The sequence below is a fragment of the Asterias amurensis genome, chromosome 10, assembly GCF_032118995.1.
Source record: "Asterias amurensis chromosome 10, ASM3211899v1".
Classification (NCBI taxonomy): domain Eukaryota; kingdom Metazoa; phylum Echinodermata; class Asteroidea; order Forcipulatida; family Asteriidae; genus Asterias; species Asterias amurensis.
This window is the reverse complement of record NC_092657.1, coordinates 21,220,508-21,232,758: the sequence shown is the minus strand read 5'-3', so window position 1 is coordinate 21,232,758 and position 12,251 is coordinate 21,220,508. Positions and strand designations below refer to the sequence as shown.

At 36.3% G+C, this 12,251-nt stretch overlaps 3 protein-coding genes across 4 annotated transcripts in view; 1 reads left to right on the top strand and 2 right to left on the bottom strand.

Annotated features, from left to right (window-relative positions):
• LOC139943260 (uncharacterized) overlaps window positions 1–7,884 on the top strand; it is a 125,392-nt gene extending 117,508 nt beyond the window's left edge. For both annotated transcript variants that reach the window (XM_071940081.1, XM_071940080.1), the window contains exons 7-13: window positions 1,892–2,214; window positions 2,649–2,790; window positions 3,322–3,656; window positions 4,018–4,156; window positions 4,787–4,998; window positions 5,575–5,710; window positions 6,355–7,884. In XM_071940081.1, the coding sequence (XP_071796182.1) occupies window positions 1,892–2,214; window positions 2,649–2,790; window positions 3,322–3,656; window positions 4,018–4,156; window positions 4,787–4,998; window positions 5,575–5,710; window positions 6,355–6,638 (1,571 nt within the window). In that variant the 3' untranslated portion in view covers window positions 6,639–7,884. The remainder of the gene's footprint in view (window positions 1–1,891; window positions 2,215–2,648; window positions 2,791–3,321; window positions 3,657–4,017; window positions 4,157–4,786; window positions 4,999–5,574; window positions 5,711–6,354) is intronic.
• The window catches only part of LOC139942799 (uncharacterized), a 215,735-nt gene that overhangs the window by 52,224 nt on the left and 151,260 nt on the right, over window positions 1–12,251 (bottom strand). The window lies entirely within an intron of this gene.
• LOC139943402 (histone-lysine N-methyltransferase SUV39H2-like) overlaps window positions 1–12,251 on the bottom strand; it is a gene marked incomplete at its 3' end in the record, with an annotated part of 182,670 nt that overhangs the window by 32,320 nt on the left and 138,099 nt on the right. The gene's annotated exons all lie outside the window — the stretch shown is intronic.

Here is a 12,251-nt window from a genome sequence, read left to right as displayed (position 1 = left end):
AACGTGCCTTCCAATTTACTGCACCCGAACTACGGAATAATGTACCACACCAAATCATAAACTGCCCCACCCTGGAACGATTTAAGTTGCAACTTAAAACACCTGTTCACCCACCCAAGCGCTACAGACTTTATTGTATTATGCGCTTTAGAATAACCGTTTACTATTATTATTATTATTAGGCCTATTAACCCATAAATCATGAACTTTTGAACAAGTAACGACCTAACTTAAAAATGATATTCAAAGTTTGTAGCGAAAACTGTGTCCTTCAGCGAGACACTAAACCATTGCTTCGTCCTTCGGATGGGACGTAAAGGCGTTTGTCCCATATGTTGTGTAACGCATGTAAATTTAAAAGAACCCAGTGCACTTATCGAAAAGAGAAGGGGTTCGCCCCGGTGTTCCTGGCTGTGGCTGCTGTAAGCGCCTTAGTACCTTGTAAACCCTCGGTGCTAACTAGGTGGGTCTCAGAATTCATTACTGCAATAATCTATATCTCTGACGACCTGCGAAATTGACAATCATTGACTGGTTTGATACTCGGCAGGGGTTTCATCAAGGCTGTATTACATATTTGTATCCGTTTAAGATCTACGCCCAATGCTTGATGCTCAATGCCTCAGCAAACTTTGAAGTTGATGTAAAATATTAGTGACCAAGTTGTAGGCAATAGTCGTTATGCAGATGATAGAAAGCCCTTGTCAATTTCTAAAGCTGAATTACACGATTTGATGGGACGTGAATTATGATTCAACGTAGACAAAGCAATGAGCTTGTCTGTCTGAAGGAATACTTTTATGAGCAGCTATATCAGCATTAAAGGTGGTAGTGAGGAGGTGGTACAGAAAGGGTTAGCACTTGGCAAGACAAACAACCATAGATCAATCGAAAGAAGCACCTTATTGTACGGTTAAGAGCAAGGTTAACGCATGGTAAGAAACCCCCAAAATACCAAGAAACGGATGCTAAATATTTAACGGCAAGTCTTGAGTGTCAGTATGTTGGAGAAAGTCCATACTCGAACATCTTTGGTTACTACACATATTAAATACTAAATACTAAATACTGAATTGGTTGTGTTTGGTTCTAGTTGGATATTGTGGACACTAGATGGGAATGATAGACGGAATTACTCCCGTTGAAATTAATGAACTTCTTGGCTGCAGAGGTTTCAATCATTCACAACGTTTTCAATTGGCATGCTTAAAGCCGGTTTATACTCGCTGCGACAGCGTGCACGCACCCGACAGTTCGAACTTGGATTTAACGTTCATGCTTCGTCATCAAAAACAAGAATACGCATTCAATTTTATTGCACAAGAACTCACTTAATTGAGACACACCAAACTCATTGCATGACTTTGCATTATATAAATACTGGACATAACAAACTCGGTGCATCCGCAACAGACCAACAGCCTTGAATTCAAAACCATACTTACGTATTGAGCTCGTTGGCTTCAGAGGTAAGTGATGTAATTTATTGATGTATGCTGTTGACCACTTACCACGTTCTCCAAGTGCACAATGTCATCCAATTGAGACATTTCAAACTGTATTCAATTGTTAGTCGAGCACAGTTCAATTTTGTAAATGACAAAACATACAAATGAAGAAACAAAGTGTCGAAAAGTCATATTGTATCTGCACTATACCTCACTCCCCTTCAAAGTGTAAACAATTAGACTACACCTAAGCTGACATACTAGTTTGAGAATGTACTGTAGGCAAAATAAACGCGTTTCTAACGTTAATCAATGTCTCAATAAAAATTAATTAAAATCAAACTATTCTGAAGTTAACACGACCAGCTCCAAAATTCGCAATAAAGGTTTCACTATTAAGGTTGGCTTGATGGAAACACTTTAAATGTATTTTATTTTCTCAGCTCATGAAGTTTGTCGGCAGAAGCTTGGAATGGGAGATAAAACCATCCCTGATGGAAGCATAACGACATCGTCTACTGATGACCAGGAATGCAGCAGGAACACTTACGGACGGCTAGATGTGAAAGGTGGCTGGTGTCCCACATTGAATGACAGTGACAGTGCATGGTTCCAAGTGGATCTAAAGCACCCGGTATTGATTCAAGGTGTTGTTACACAGGCTAACTGGGACAGAAAATGGTGGGTCACAGAGTTTATCGTATCTTACGGTGACAATGAGCAAGACATGCGCTTCATAGGAGGGACTGATAAGGACAGTGCACAGGTGTGACGTCATACATAAAAATATTTCTTAAAAAAAACTCCAAAAATTCACTTGTATCATAATAATGTAATCTGTTGTATTTATACTTCAATTGGTCTGGCTCTTTACAACACGCTTTGATCTTGATGTAAAGGCGTTTTGTAAATATTTAGTTGTATGTATGTATGGATACATACAAACGGAAAACTGTTAATTACATAATATTATCAACACCATAAAAAGTAATTGCCTATGCAGTTAATATTGTTTATTAACATATTTTTCTCAAAGGGTATACAGGTGGCAGCATCTTTGAGAACAAAGAAACTGCAACAGTAAGCAGTAACGGATTGCTTATTAATCCCAACCTTGATAATAGACGAAGAGCTTCAAACGAATTTAGGGTATTAATGATTTATTGTTGTCATTGAGCATCGTTTATGTTTCCTTCCCAGAGATTCCCTGGAAATTCAGACTATAACACCAGAGTGACCAACATGTTCAATGAGGAAATCAGAGCACGCTACATCCGCATCACACCAACTGGGTATAAAGGAGAACGTCCAGGGCTGCGTATTGAACTCCTTGGATGTAATGGTAAAGTCAGAAAAACACCTATTGTATTTATTTATCAATTCTTTTGATTTGTACAGCAACAACAACAATAACCATACGTTATTGGTTTATTTGGCATTTGTTGAAATATTAAAATAATGTCGAAGTCTCATATTTTAAGCGGACACCTACTGCAGTCTTCCTGGTCTCATTTGGTTAAAATGAAAACTTTACTATAGACGATCGCTGTTAATACTGTTGCGTTTTATTAAAAGGTGTTTTACGTAGCATATGAGCCTAACTATGTTCATTTATAAATAATAGTTTTATTCCGATTAAGCAAAGAACAATCAAGTGCAAAGTGGCAAAAACACAATCTTGTGGCAATACTTTAATTACAACTATGTTAGTGGTAGTGTAATATTGACTTGCTTGTTTTGTTCTGAAACAGATTTGGGTTCGTTTTCAAGCCAGTTATTGTTGTGACCTTTATGAAATCGAAATATGCACTGAATGAACTTCAATACTCCAGTTCGTATGTTATTATATTGACTTTATTATTGCCCGATATAGAACGCTTCTTTTGTTTGGATCGTCTCGGAATGGGAGACGGCAGCATTCCAGACTTCAGAATCACAGCATCAAGTACACAGCAGAGGGAAGATGGTAACTGTCAACCAAGCAATGCACGACTCACTCAATCAGCAAACAACAATACTATTGGCTGGTGCGCTAATCCTATTGACATCAACCCGTGGCTACAGATTGATCTAGGATTTAAAGTGATAGTGGAGGGAATGATGATGCTGCAGGGATCTGATCAGGGAACCAGTGTAGATATAGGTTATGAGTACCAGCTAGAGTACAGTGATGACCAGAGCACGTGGCATACAAAGAATTCAACACAGGTAAGGAACTGTAATATTCACTCTGAAAAGGTTATTTCTGCGTCTTACAATCAAAACTGTATGTTCAAATACTGGTTTGATTATCAATAAAACAATGATTTTATCAATCAATTTAGTCCCACACTAAGAACTACGAAACTGTTTGATCTTGTTCAACTTGCTGATTGTCAAACCACAATGTCGCTGGCTTTTATCACTGCATTTCAGCCAAACATTTTGGGAAGGATTTTTCAATCAGACTTATATTCTCGAATTCAAATTTGGCAATCGAATATTAGTTTGAGTAAAGTTGACTGGTCTAATGTGGCCAAGTTAATAGACATGTTTAACTTACATGAATTGTTTTATTGTTTGTGAACAGATTATCCGAAGAAACACCGCAGCAGACTCGGTAGCTACCAGCATGTTTAATCCACCAATCATTGCTCGTTATATCCGCATCATACTAAACCAGACTGATGGCTCTCTATGGATACGTGTTGAACTATTGGGATGTAAAGGTTAGTTCTATTGAAATATATGTCTTATGTACATTGTCTTAAAACAAAGTTATAGTCGTCTAAATGACACAGTGAGCTGATCGCGAAATACTTTCATAATAACCAAATAACCAAATCAAACACAACAGAATAATAATTAAACATCAAAAAGGTACATTCAATTAACAAAGTTTGAATTGATAATTTTAAAGTGATCAAATTTGATCGAGATTTTCTTTCCTTTTTGAAGCAAATCACAACTCTAAAACCAAGATTGTTCTCAAGTATTACAGGTACAATTCATATGGTAACCTTTATTTAAAGTAATGGCAATAGCAACTTACTTCGTTGGTAAACATATCATTTTCCCCCATAAACTTTGTATCTGAGAATTTAATGTCTCCCCTTTTTGTTTTCAAAGTACAGAGAAGTTTTTTGCTTCTAGCGCTCTGGATGATCAGCGATTTCTTAAAAGCGTGGCGACCTTTTAAATTAGAAAAGTCATATATTAGGTTATGAAATAAGTAATTCTAAACTCAATTGATCAAAAACACAAAGTTGTTTATTTAACTCACGAAACAGAGCCTAGTTTGAGCCGTTTGTATTATATAGAGAAGCCGTCTTATAATCAATCAAATATTTTATTTACAGTACGCTGGGTGTGTGAACAACGCCTTCTTAATGAAGCCCATATCATTCCGGACGGATCTTCAATTCTTCAAATTGACCTACTGTTAGTAACTCTTGTTGAGGGAGTCATAGCTCAAGGGGAAAACGAACCGTCATTTCAAGTAGAATACAGCCTCGACAATGTTACCTGGGTCAACGTGAGCCATCAGGGAGCGCCTGCAGGAGAACCTCAGGTATATGGTTTCGTCATTGCACAACAAAATGGTTCTTCAAACTGGCTATTTTTATTCTGCTGGACTTGTTTCTCAACTAGTTTTAAACAGAGACAATCGGTAATCCCAGAAACTCGTACGTACAAAGAACATTGCAACATGAACATTTCATGTTGTATTACTTTGTATATAAAACCTATTGTTTGTAAGGCAAATTTGGTTCAATAAAACCAAAACTGGCCTTGATCATGGTGTTCTATCTCCTGTGCTACAGACTTTATGGTAACATGGAGAAAACCGCACCGGTAAAGAATACTTTTGTTTCTCAACTAGTTTTAAACAGAGACAATCGGTACTCCCAGTAACTCGTACGTACAAGAAACATTGCAACATTTTGAACATTTCATTGTTCATTCATTTCATTCAATGGTTTATTAAAATTCTATTCAATTCGCTGCCAGCAGCAGAATTACATGAACAGTTACAAAGTAAAAAAATGGTGTATTACTTTGCATTTAAAACCTATTGTGTTCAAGGCAAATGTTTCAATAAACCAAAATTGGCCTTAATCATGATGTTCTATTTCCTGTGCTACAGACATTCCATGGTAACACGAATCAAACCGCACCGGTAAAGAACCCTTTTGAAGAGCCGATCCGAGCCCGCTTCATCCGTGTGACTCAAACAGACGTCGGATATCCAGCTGTAAGCATTGAACTCATTGGATGCAGAAGTAAGTTTCTCGGTTTTAGTAACATTACAGAATTTCAAGTCCAACCGCCGACTGTGTTTTACTATTTGGTTCGCCTTTAATCGTAATGTATAAATAAAAACAAACGATCAAAAATTTTTGTGTAAAACAAAACTTTAAAGTGTTTACAAGTTTGACACAATGTGTGGAGCCAAAGACGCGTACTAATTCACACTTTTAAATTTACTTACTTAGATTCTAGAACACGCGTGGAGTTATTTAATTTTATCCCCCCCCAAAAAAAAAAAAAAAAATAAAAATAAAAAAATAAAAAATAAAAAATATAGCAGCCACTTAAACGTATACCAGCCACTTAAACGTATTTAAATAAAAGAACATCAAATATTAGTAGGGGAATAAATGGGTGGTGACGAGTTCTTAAACGGCCATTTCAAATCGGTAGGGTCATGACCGTGCGGTGCATTTTTATTGAGACAGTTGCTTTTGGATAGCATTTGCTAACCCGCACAAATGCTATCCGAAAACAATCGGTTACAAACAGCTCTGGCTGTGCTTTTACCAACTGTTTAAACACCCCACGTGAAATGTTCTCCGCCAACAGGAAAAGCCAAACTGTCTGAGGTATTTTTGAATGTTGATTATTTGTACTTTCTTATGTTTTCCAGATGATATTCTTGAGACTGCCATTAGTCAAGCCTTCATCATTCACCATCACACAGATAATAACCAAGACGAAACAAACTGCCCAAGTCTGAATAGTGAAGGAGGATGGTGGTTTAATAGATGCTCTGGTATGCCTGGTGTAGACAATAACCTTAATGCTGAATATATCCAACCTGGAGATACTATGGGTCCATACAAACGAGTTATTAGAGCTACTGAATGGAATGGTTCTCGTATTGCAAAGACTGAAATCAAAATACGCCGCCAATCTCCACCTCGTGGCTAAAAAACTTGAGGATGGAATTTGCAATGTCCCTTGACAATCAAATGATAAGCCAACGCAGACTCGTATTATTGGTACAAATATCCATCAAATTGGTTATCTATTCAGCTCAGACTTAAACAGGTAAACAAAACCGTGGTATGTGGACTGTTCAATCACAAAATAGAAGCTAAGCCAACAACTAACAAACAAATGTTTAGCCTTTAAAGACACTGGACACTATTGGTAATTGTCAAAGACCATGCACTTATCTCGCTCGGTATATATCAACATATTCATAACATGACAAACCTGTGGAAATTTGAGCTCAATCGGTCGTCGAAGTTGCGAGATAACTATAAAAAAAAATTGCCACATGAAGTTGTGTGCTTTCAAATGCTTGATTTCGAGACCTCAAAATCAAATTATAAGGTCACGAAATCAAACTATGTGAAATAGACTTCTTTCTCGAAAACTACGTCACTTAAGAGGGAGCCGTTTCCCACAACCTCTCCCCATTACTCGTTACCAAGTAATTTATGCTAGTAAATATTTTGAGTAATTACCAATAGTGTCCAGCAGTCCGGTTAAAACTTCAAATATTACCAAATTGAATTCATGTAGACTCAGTTGGATGTAACAACATTATCAAAACAGACTGGTGTCAAACACATGCTACACTGTTAAAGTAAAAGGGCATACTTATAATTTTTTCAAAAACTTGTTTTAGGATTGTATTTTTAGAGCTCACACAGTTCTCTTCGAATGAGCTTGTATCGTTGGGTCAATTTGCTGGGTTTTCAATCGGGCTTGAGGTTTAAAAATACATTTTGCATAAGTCAGTACAAACGCAATGGCAACTGTTTCTCATTGAAGCATTCGTGTAGCAAGCTAGCCTACTGATTAAGCTGCCTTGATTCCTAACACAACATCGCTACAACGAGCAGCGGGTCAGAATGATCCATCTCCTTTCTAATTTCTTGAGGAGAAACAATGAGTACAAGTTGTGGGTGCACTTTTGTTAAAGGGAACAAAATCGCCTTTACTTAAATAGTAGCAAGATCACAGACCAATGAGAGCGGACCAGTTGCTCTATGACTTGGTGCTTCTTATAATTGGATGTAAAGCTTTACTAGGAACGTAGAGTGTAACAACCGCAGCCTTAATAATGGAATTTGACATGCACATTGAATGAAAACAAAGATGGGGTTAGGAATATACGGCGGATTTCGAGACCTCAAATTCTAAGTCTGAGGTCTCGAAATCAAATTCGGGGAAAATTACTTTTTATTTCTTGTAACCTACTTCACTTCAGAGGGAGCCGTTTCTCACAATGTTTTATACTATCACATCTCCCCATTACTCGTAATCAAGAAAGGTTTTATGCTAATAATTATTTTGAGTAATTACCAATAGTGTCTACTGCCTTAAATGGATTTGACATGCACATTGAATGAAAACAAAGATGGAGTTAGGAATACACGGCGGATTGAGATGAAGCTCCTAGAGGAATACATATGACTTTGGAATGAATACAATTTACAAAATTTACCCGGCTTGCCTTAATTTTGAAGTTATTAAAATTTGCAGTTAATTATTAAGCATTGTTGTAACCGTGGTATGCACCTCATTGTATTTCGTAGATAGCTGCTGAAACCATTTTTAAAATTCAGAAGAAGTTATCGAACCTAAACAAAAGTGTACGTTCGTAATGAAGGGAATCCTCAAACTAAATTGGTTAACAAGTTACTCAACAGTTTAGGGAAACGCATGTCTAGCCTTGAATCTATCATTAAGGATCAACTTAAAGCAAATAACATTGTATTTGATTTGAAAAAAATATATAACTTCTGTTTTAAGAATGGTTTCTTTTATAAATTGATCTTAACAACCGTTTACAAGTTTAATAAAGTTCTTTAGAAAGTAATATTGTGATGCCACCATTTGCAATGTATCAGTAATATTTAAAAAGCATTGCTCTTAGAATTAATTGTAAACAAAACACTTTTCCGTTGAAGAAAAACTTCACCTGGTCTTGTTTTCCAAACCTTTAAACTTCTCCAACTTAAAACGTTGGGAACCGTGGTCGAAAACTAAAGAGTTGCCAATGTTACCAGCCGTCGCGACGGTAGATTTCACCAAACTTTTCCTACCTTCGGATTAATCTTAGGACTTAGGACGAGTTAAGTTCCGAATCCAGAGACGTTAGAACGCATTGAACCCATCCTAAGTTAGGACGGGTTACTCGTCCTAAACTCGAGATAGGATAAATGTTAGCGTTTCGTGAAATCGGCTGCAGGTTCCTTGGTCAGTTTACCTGCTTGTCGACCTTGGTTTGTTATTATTATTATTGGCTTATTAAAAGTCACAGCAAAACGTTGATTTGTATTTGAATTACAAACATTACAATAACTATGTTAAAAAATATAGACAATTGTTAAAGGCACAAATGCCACAAAAGACCTACGACAAAAACACGGAACACCAAGAAAACAATTATAATTAATATAGGTTACAAAAGAAATACAACAAGGTGTTACCGAGGTGTTATCAAGTCATTTGGGTTTAGAATCCAACACTGACATTTTACATTATATGTCTGGACACTGGAAACAAGCTAGCCTGGTCAGGGAAAGATTGTGTCTGGTCTTTTAAATAATAAAAAAAAAAACATTGTAACTCCAACAGCTTTAAGCTACGAGGGAACGCTATACGAGGGAATACTTTCACAAAAAAACTTTCAAATCGCTGATCTCGATTGAAGAACTTCTGTCACATTCGATGTGCACTTGTGCCTTATTTCTAACTTATTTAAAGGAACACGTTGCCTTGGATCGGACGAGTTGGTCTATGCGTTTGAAACCGTTTGTTATGAAATGCATATGGTTAGAAAGATGTTTTAAAAGTAGAATATAATGATCCACACAAGTATCACTCAAAATTGCACGGTTTTCATTTTACGTCGCGAACTAACACGGTCGGCCATTTATGGGAGTCAAAGTTTTGACTCCCATAAACGGCCGACCGTGTTTGTCGAGGAGGTAAAACAAAAACCACGCAATTTCGAGGCATATTTGTGTAGATCATTGTATTATACTTTTACAACATCTTTCTAACCATATCGATTTTATAACAAACGGTTCCAAGACGCTTTTCAAAGACCAACTCGACCGATCCAAGGCAACGTGTTCCTTTAATTAAGATCTGCACGAGCCCTATATTGGATTATTCCTCTGTACACAGATACAATACAAAAGTGTAAGGCCGCCAGGGCTAGATCTGCACCTATTAATAATTGTTGTGTAAGATTTCATTGTATTGGTGTTAATTGTATCGATATATTATTGGTAAAACACATTTATCTGAGAGACCATTTTAAAAAAAACACTAACACATTTTATTCAAATTTTAGAATATTCAAGCTGCGATTGATCAGTACAATAATTAGAATTTCAAGATTTTTAGTAAAGAATCTCTTAAAAAAACCAAAAGTCAGAAAGATAGAAAAAAAAACAAAAAAAAAAAACGAAATAGCCTTGACAAACGTTTTAAGTTTTACCACATTGTTGGTAACAAGCTATTTTTTAAGAATGGTTTCTGATTTAAAGTGTTGTAATTTGATTGTAACTGATCTAAAAAGCTCTTAAAGTTATACTAAATCATATGTTCAAATTAAGTGGTACTTGTCGTTAGTTATTTAATAAATTCAGTGGCTAGGACAATGGGGTGTGGGTTCAAATCCTGATCGCTTGGTATGTATGGTTAGATGAGAGATAGGTCTGGTGATTGTTTGGACTTTGATAGTGACTTAAGTAAGAACATGGACTGTTTGCTCCCCGGGGAGCTGAATTGGGTTATAGGGAATAAACAAAATGGGCCACAAAACTAATGGAAATTGATACCCAAAACAAAGTCAAACAGCCAACAATATTGGTTTCATGTAAGAAAAAGCATCAGGCAAGAGTATTATCGCCACTTTCAACAGTTGTTCCATATTTAAGTGTGATTTACAATTTATGTAAATTGTTTGCTGTTCCTTCTAGATGGATTGCAATACGCGTCATTTTCCACCATCTTTGATGTAATAATACGAGAGAAGTGCACTTGTCCCTTACAGGTCACAGCAAACTTGTGGTGATCAAAGTTACATCACTGTTAAAAAACCCTGAACTCATTTTGAATAAAAAGGAGGTCATATTGTATTCTCCAAAGCCCAGTTTTAACAAAATTCAAAAATTCCTTTTTGGTTTAATCGAACAACAGATGGTGACAAGCAAGACAACATGCTACCAACAAGATTTTAACAAGCGTATATCATAATTGACATTTATTTGTGAAGACGACTACTGGTAAAAGGTAAAGACACATGAAGCTAATGAGCCTCAACTTGTACTTGTTTTATAGTTTGCTATGGTAAACAAGGAAGTCCAATTACATCTGGTGACCCGGCAGGTCTTATCAATATCACATAAGTTTTGAATTATGAAAAAATCGCAATCAAAATATGGAATCAATAACTTTTCTTTATACAAGCTAGTTAGTCAATAGCATTTCAAACATGTTCAACATTTGTTGAGTTATTATTCAATTATTTATCGGTGTATGTATTAATGATAATAATGTTGTAGTTGAAATCATTTTTAAATACTATGATTCTCTTTTGTTTAGATTAAACAAAACAAAAAAACAAAACGAAAAAGCAAACGATCTTGAAAATTGACAAGTTTGATTCTAATAGATTCTGTTATAAGTAAACAAGTGATGTATTTGAAAAACAAACAAAAAACGAAAAACAATTTGCAAAATGCATACAACATTTTTTCTGAAAATGATGTTCCCAGAGTTCAAGCTTTAAGAATGATTTCTGTTTTTAGAATATCCTTTTTAACTGTAATTCTGTGTACAGCTCAACAAAAAAATATAAAAATTTTAACTTTTAAATTTAGAACGTGTAAGATTTTAAATCAATGACAAGTTATGATTAAAGGTTTTTTTTTCACTGGCAGGATTCAGAGTATAGTTGCAAGAGTTGGTGGTGTGGTGGGTTCGAATCCTGGTCGTCTCAAAAGTCTAATAGGCCAACACATAATGACCAGGGGAGTGGGGCTGTAAAATTTGACCTAAAAAAAATTGTTTAGGAATAATGGTACCACTTAACAACTAACAAGTAAGGGTCAAAACTGCTCTTTAACATTCAAAAAGAGGGACTGCTACTTCGGTGCGTTGTTAAAATATCAAAAACACTTGTCAATGCCACTTTTAAAATTTTACACTATGTGCCTCGATTGTGAGTTGTAGAGTAAAGTAAACTTGTTGGTAGTTACAAATATTATTACACTCTAAAATCTCCCGGGTCAGAATTGATCCGGATTTTGGTCTCAGGGGGGGGGGGGGGGGGAATCCCCGGAATCCCTGTCAACGAGTCCCGGAATCCGAGTCAAAATCTCCGCTTTAACCAAATTTCTGGTCACAATGACACGGATTCCGGGTCACATTGAAACGGATTCCGGGTCACATTGAAACGGATTCCGGGTCACATTTAAACGGATTCCGGATCAAACAGACCCAGAAATGGGTCGAGCCCCCTGGAACCCAAATCCGAGTAATTTCTGACCCGTGAGTTTTTAGAGTATAGAC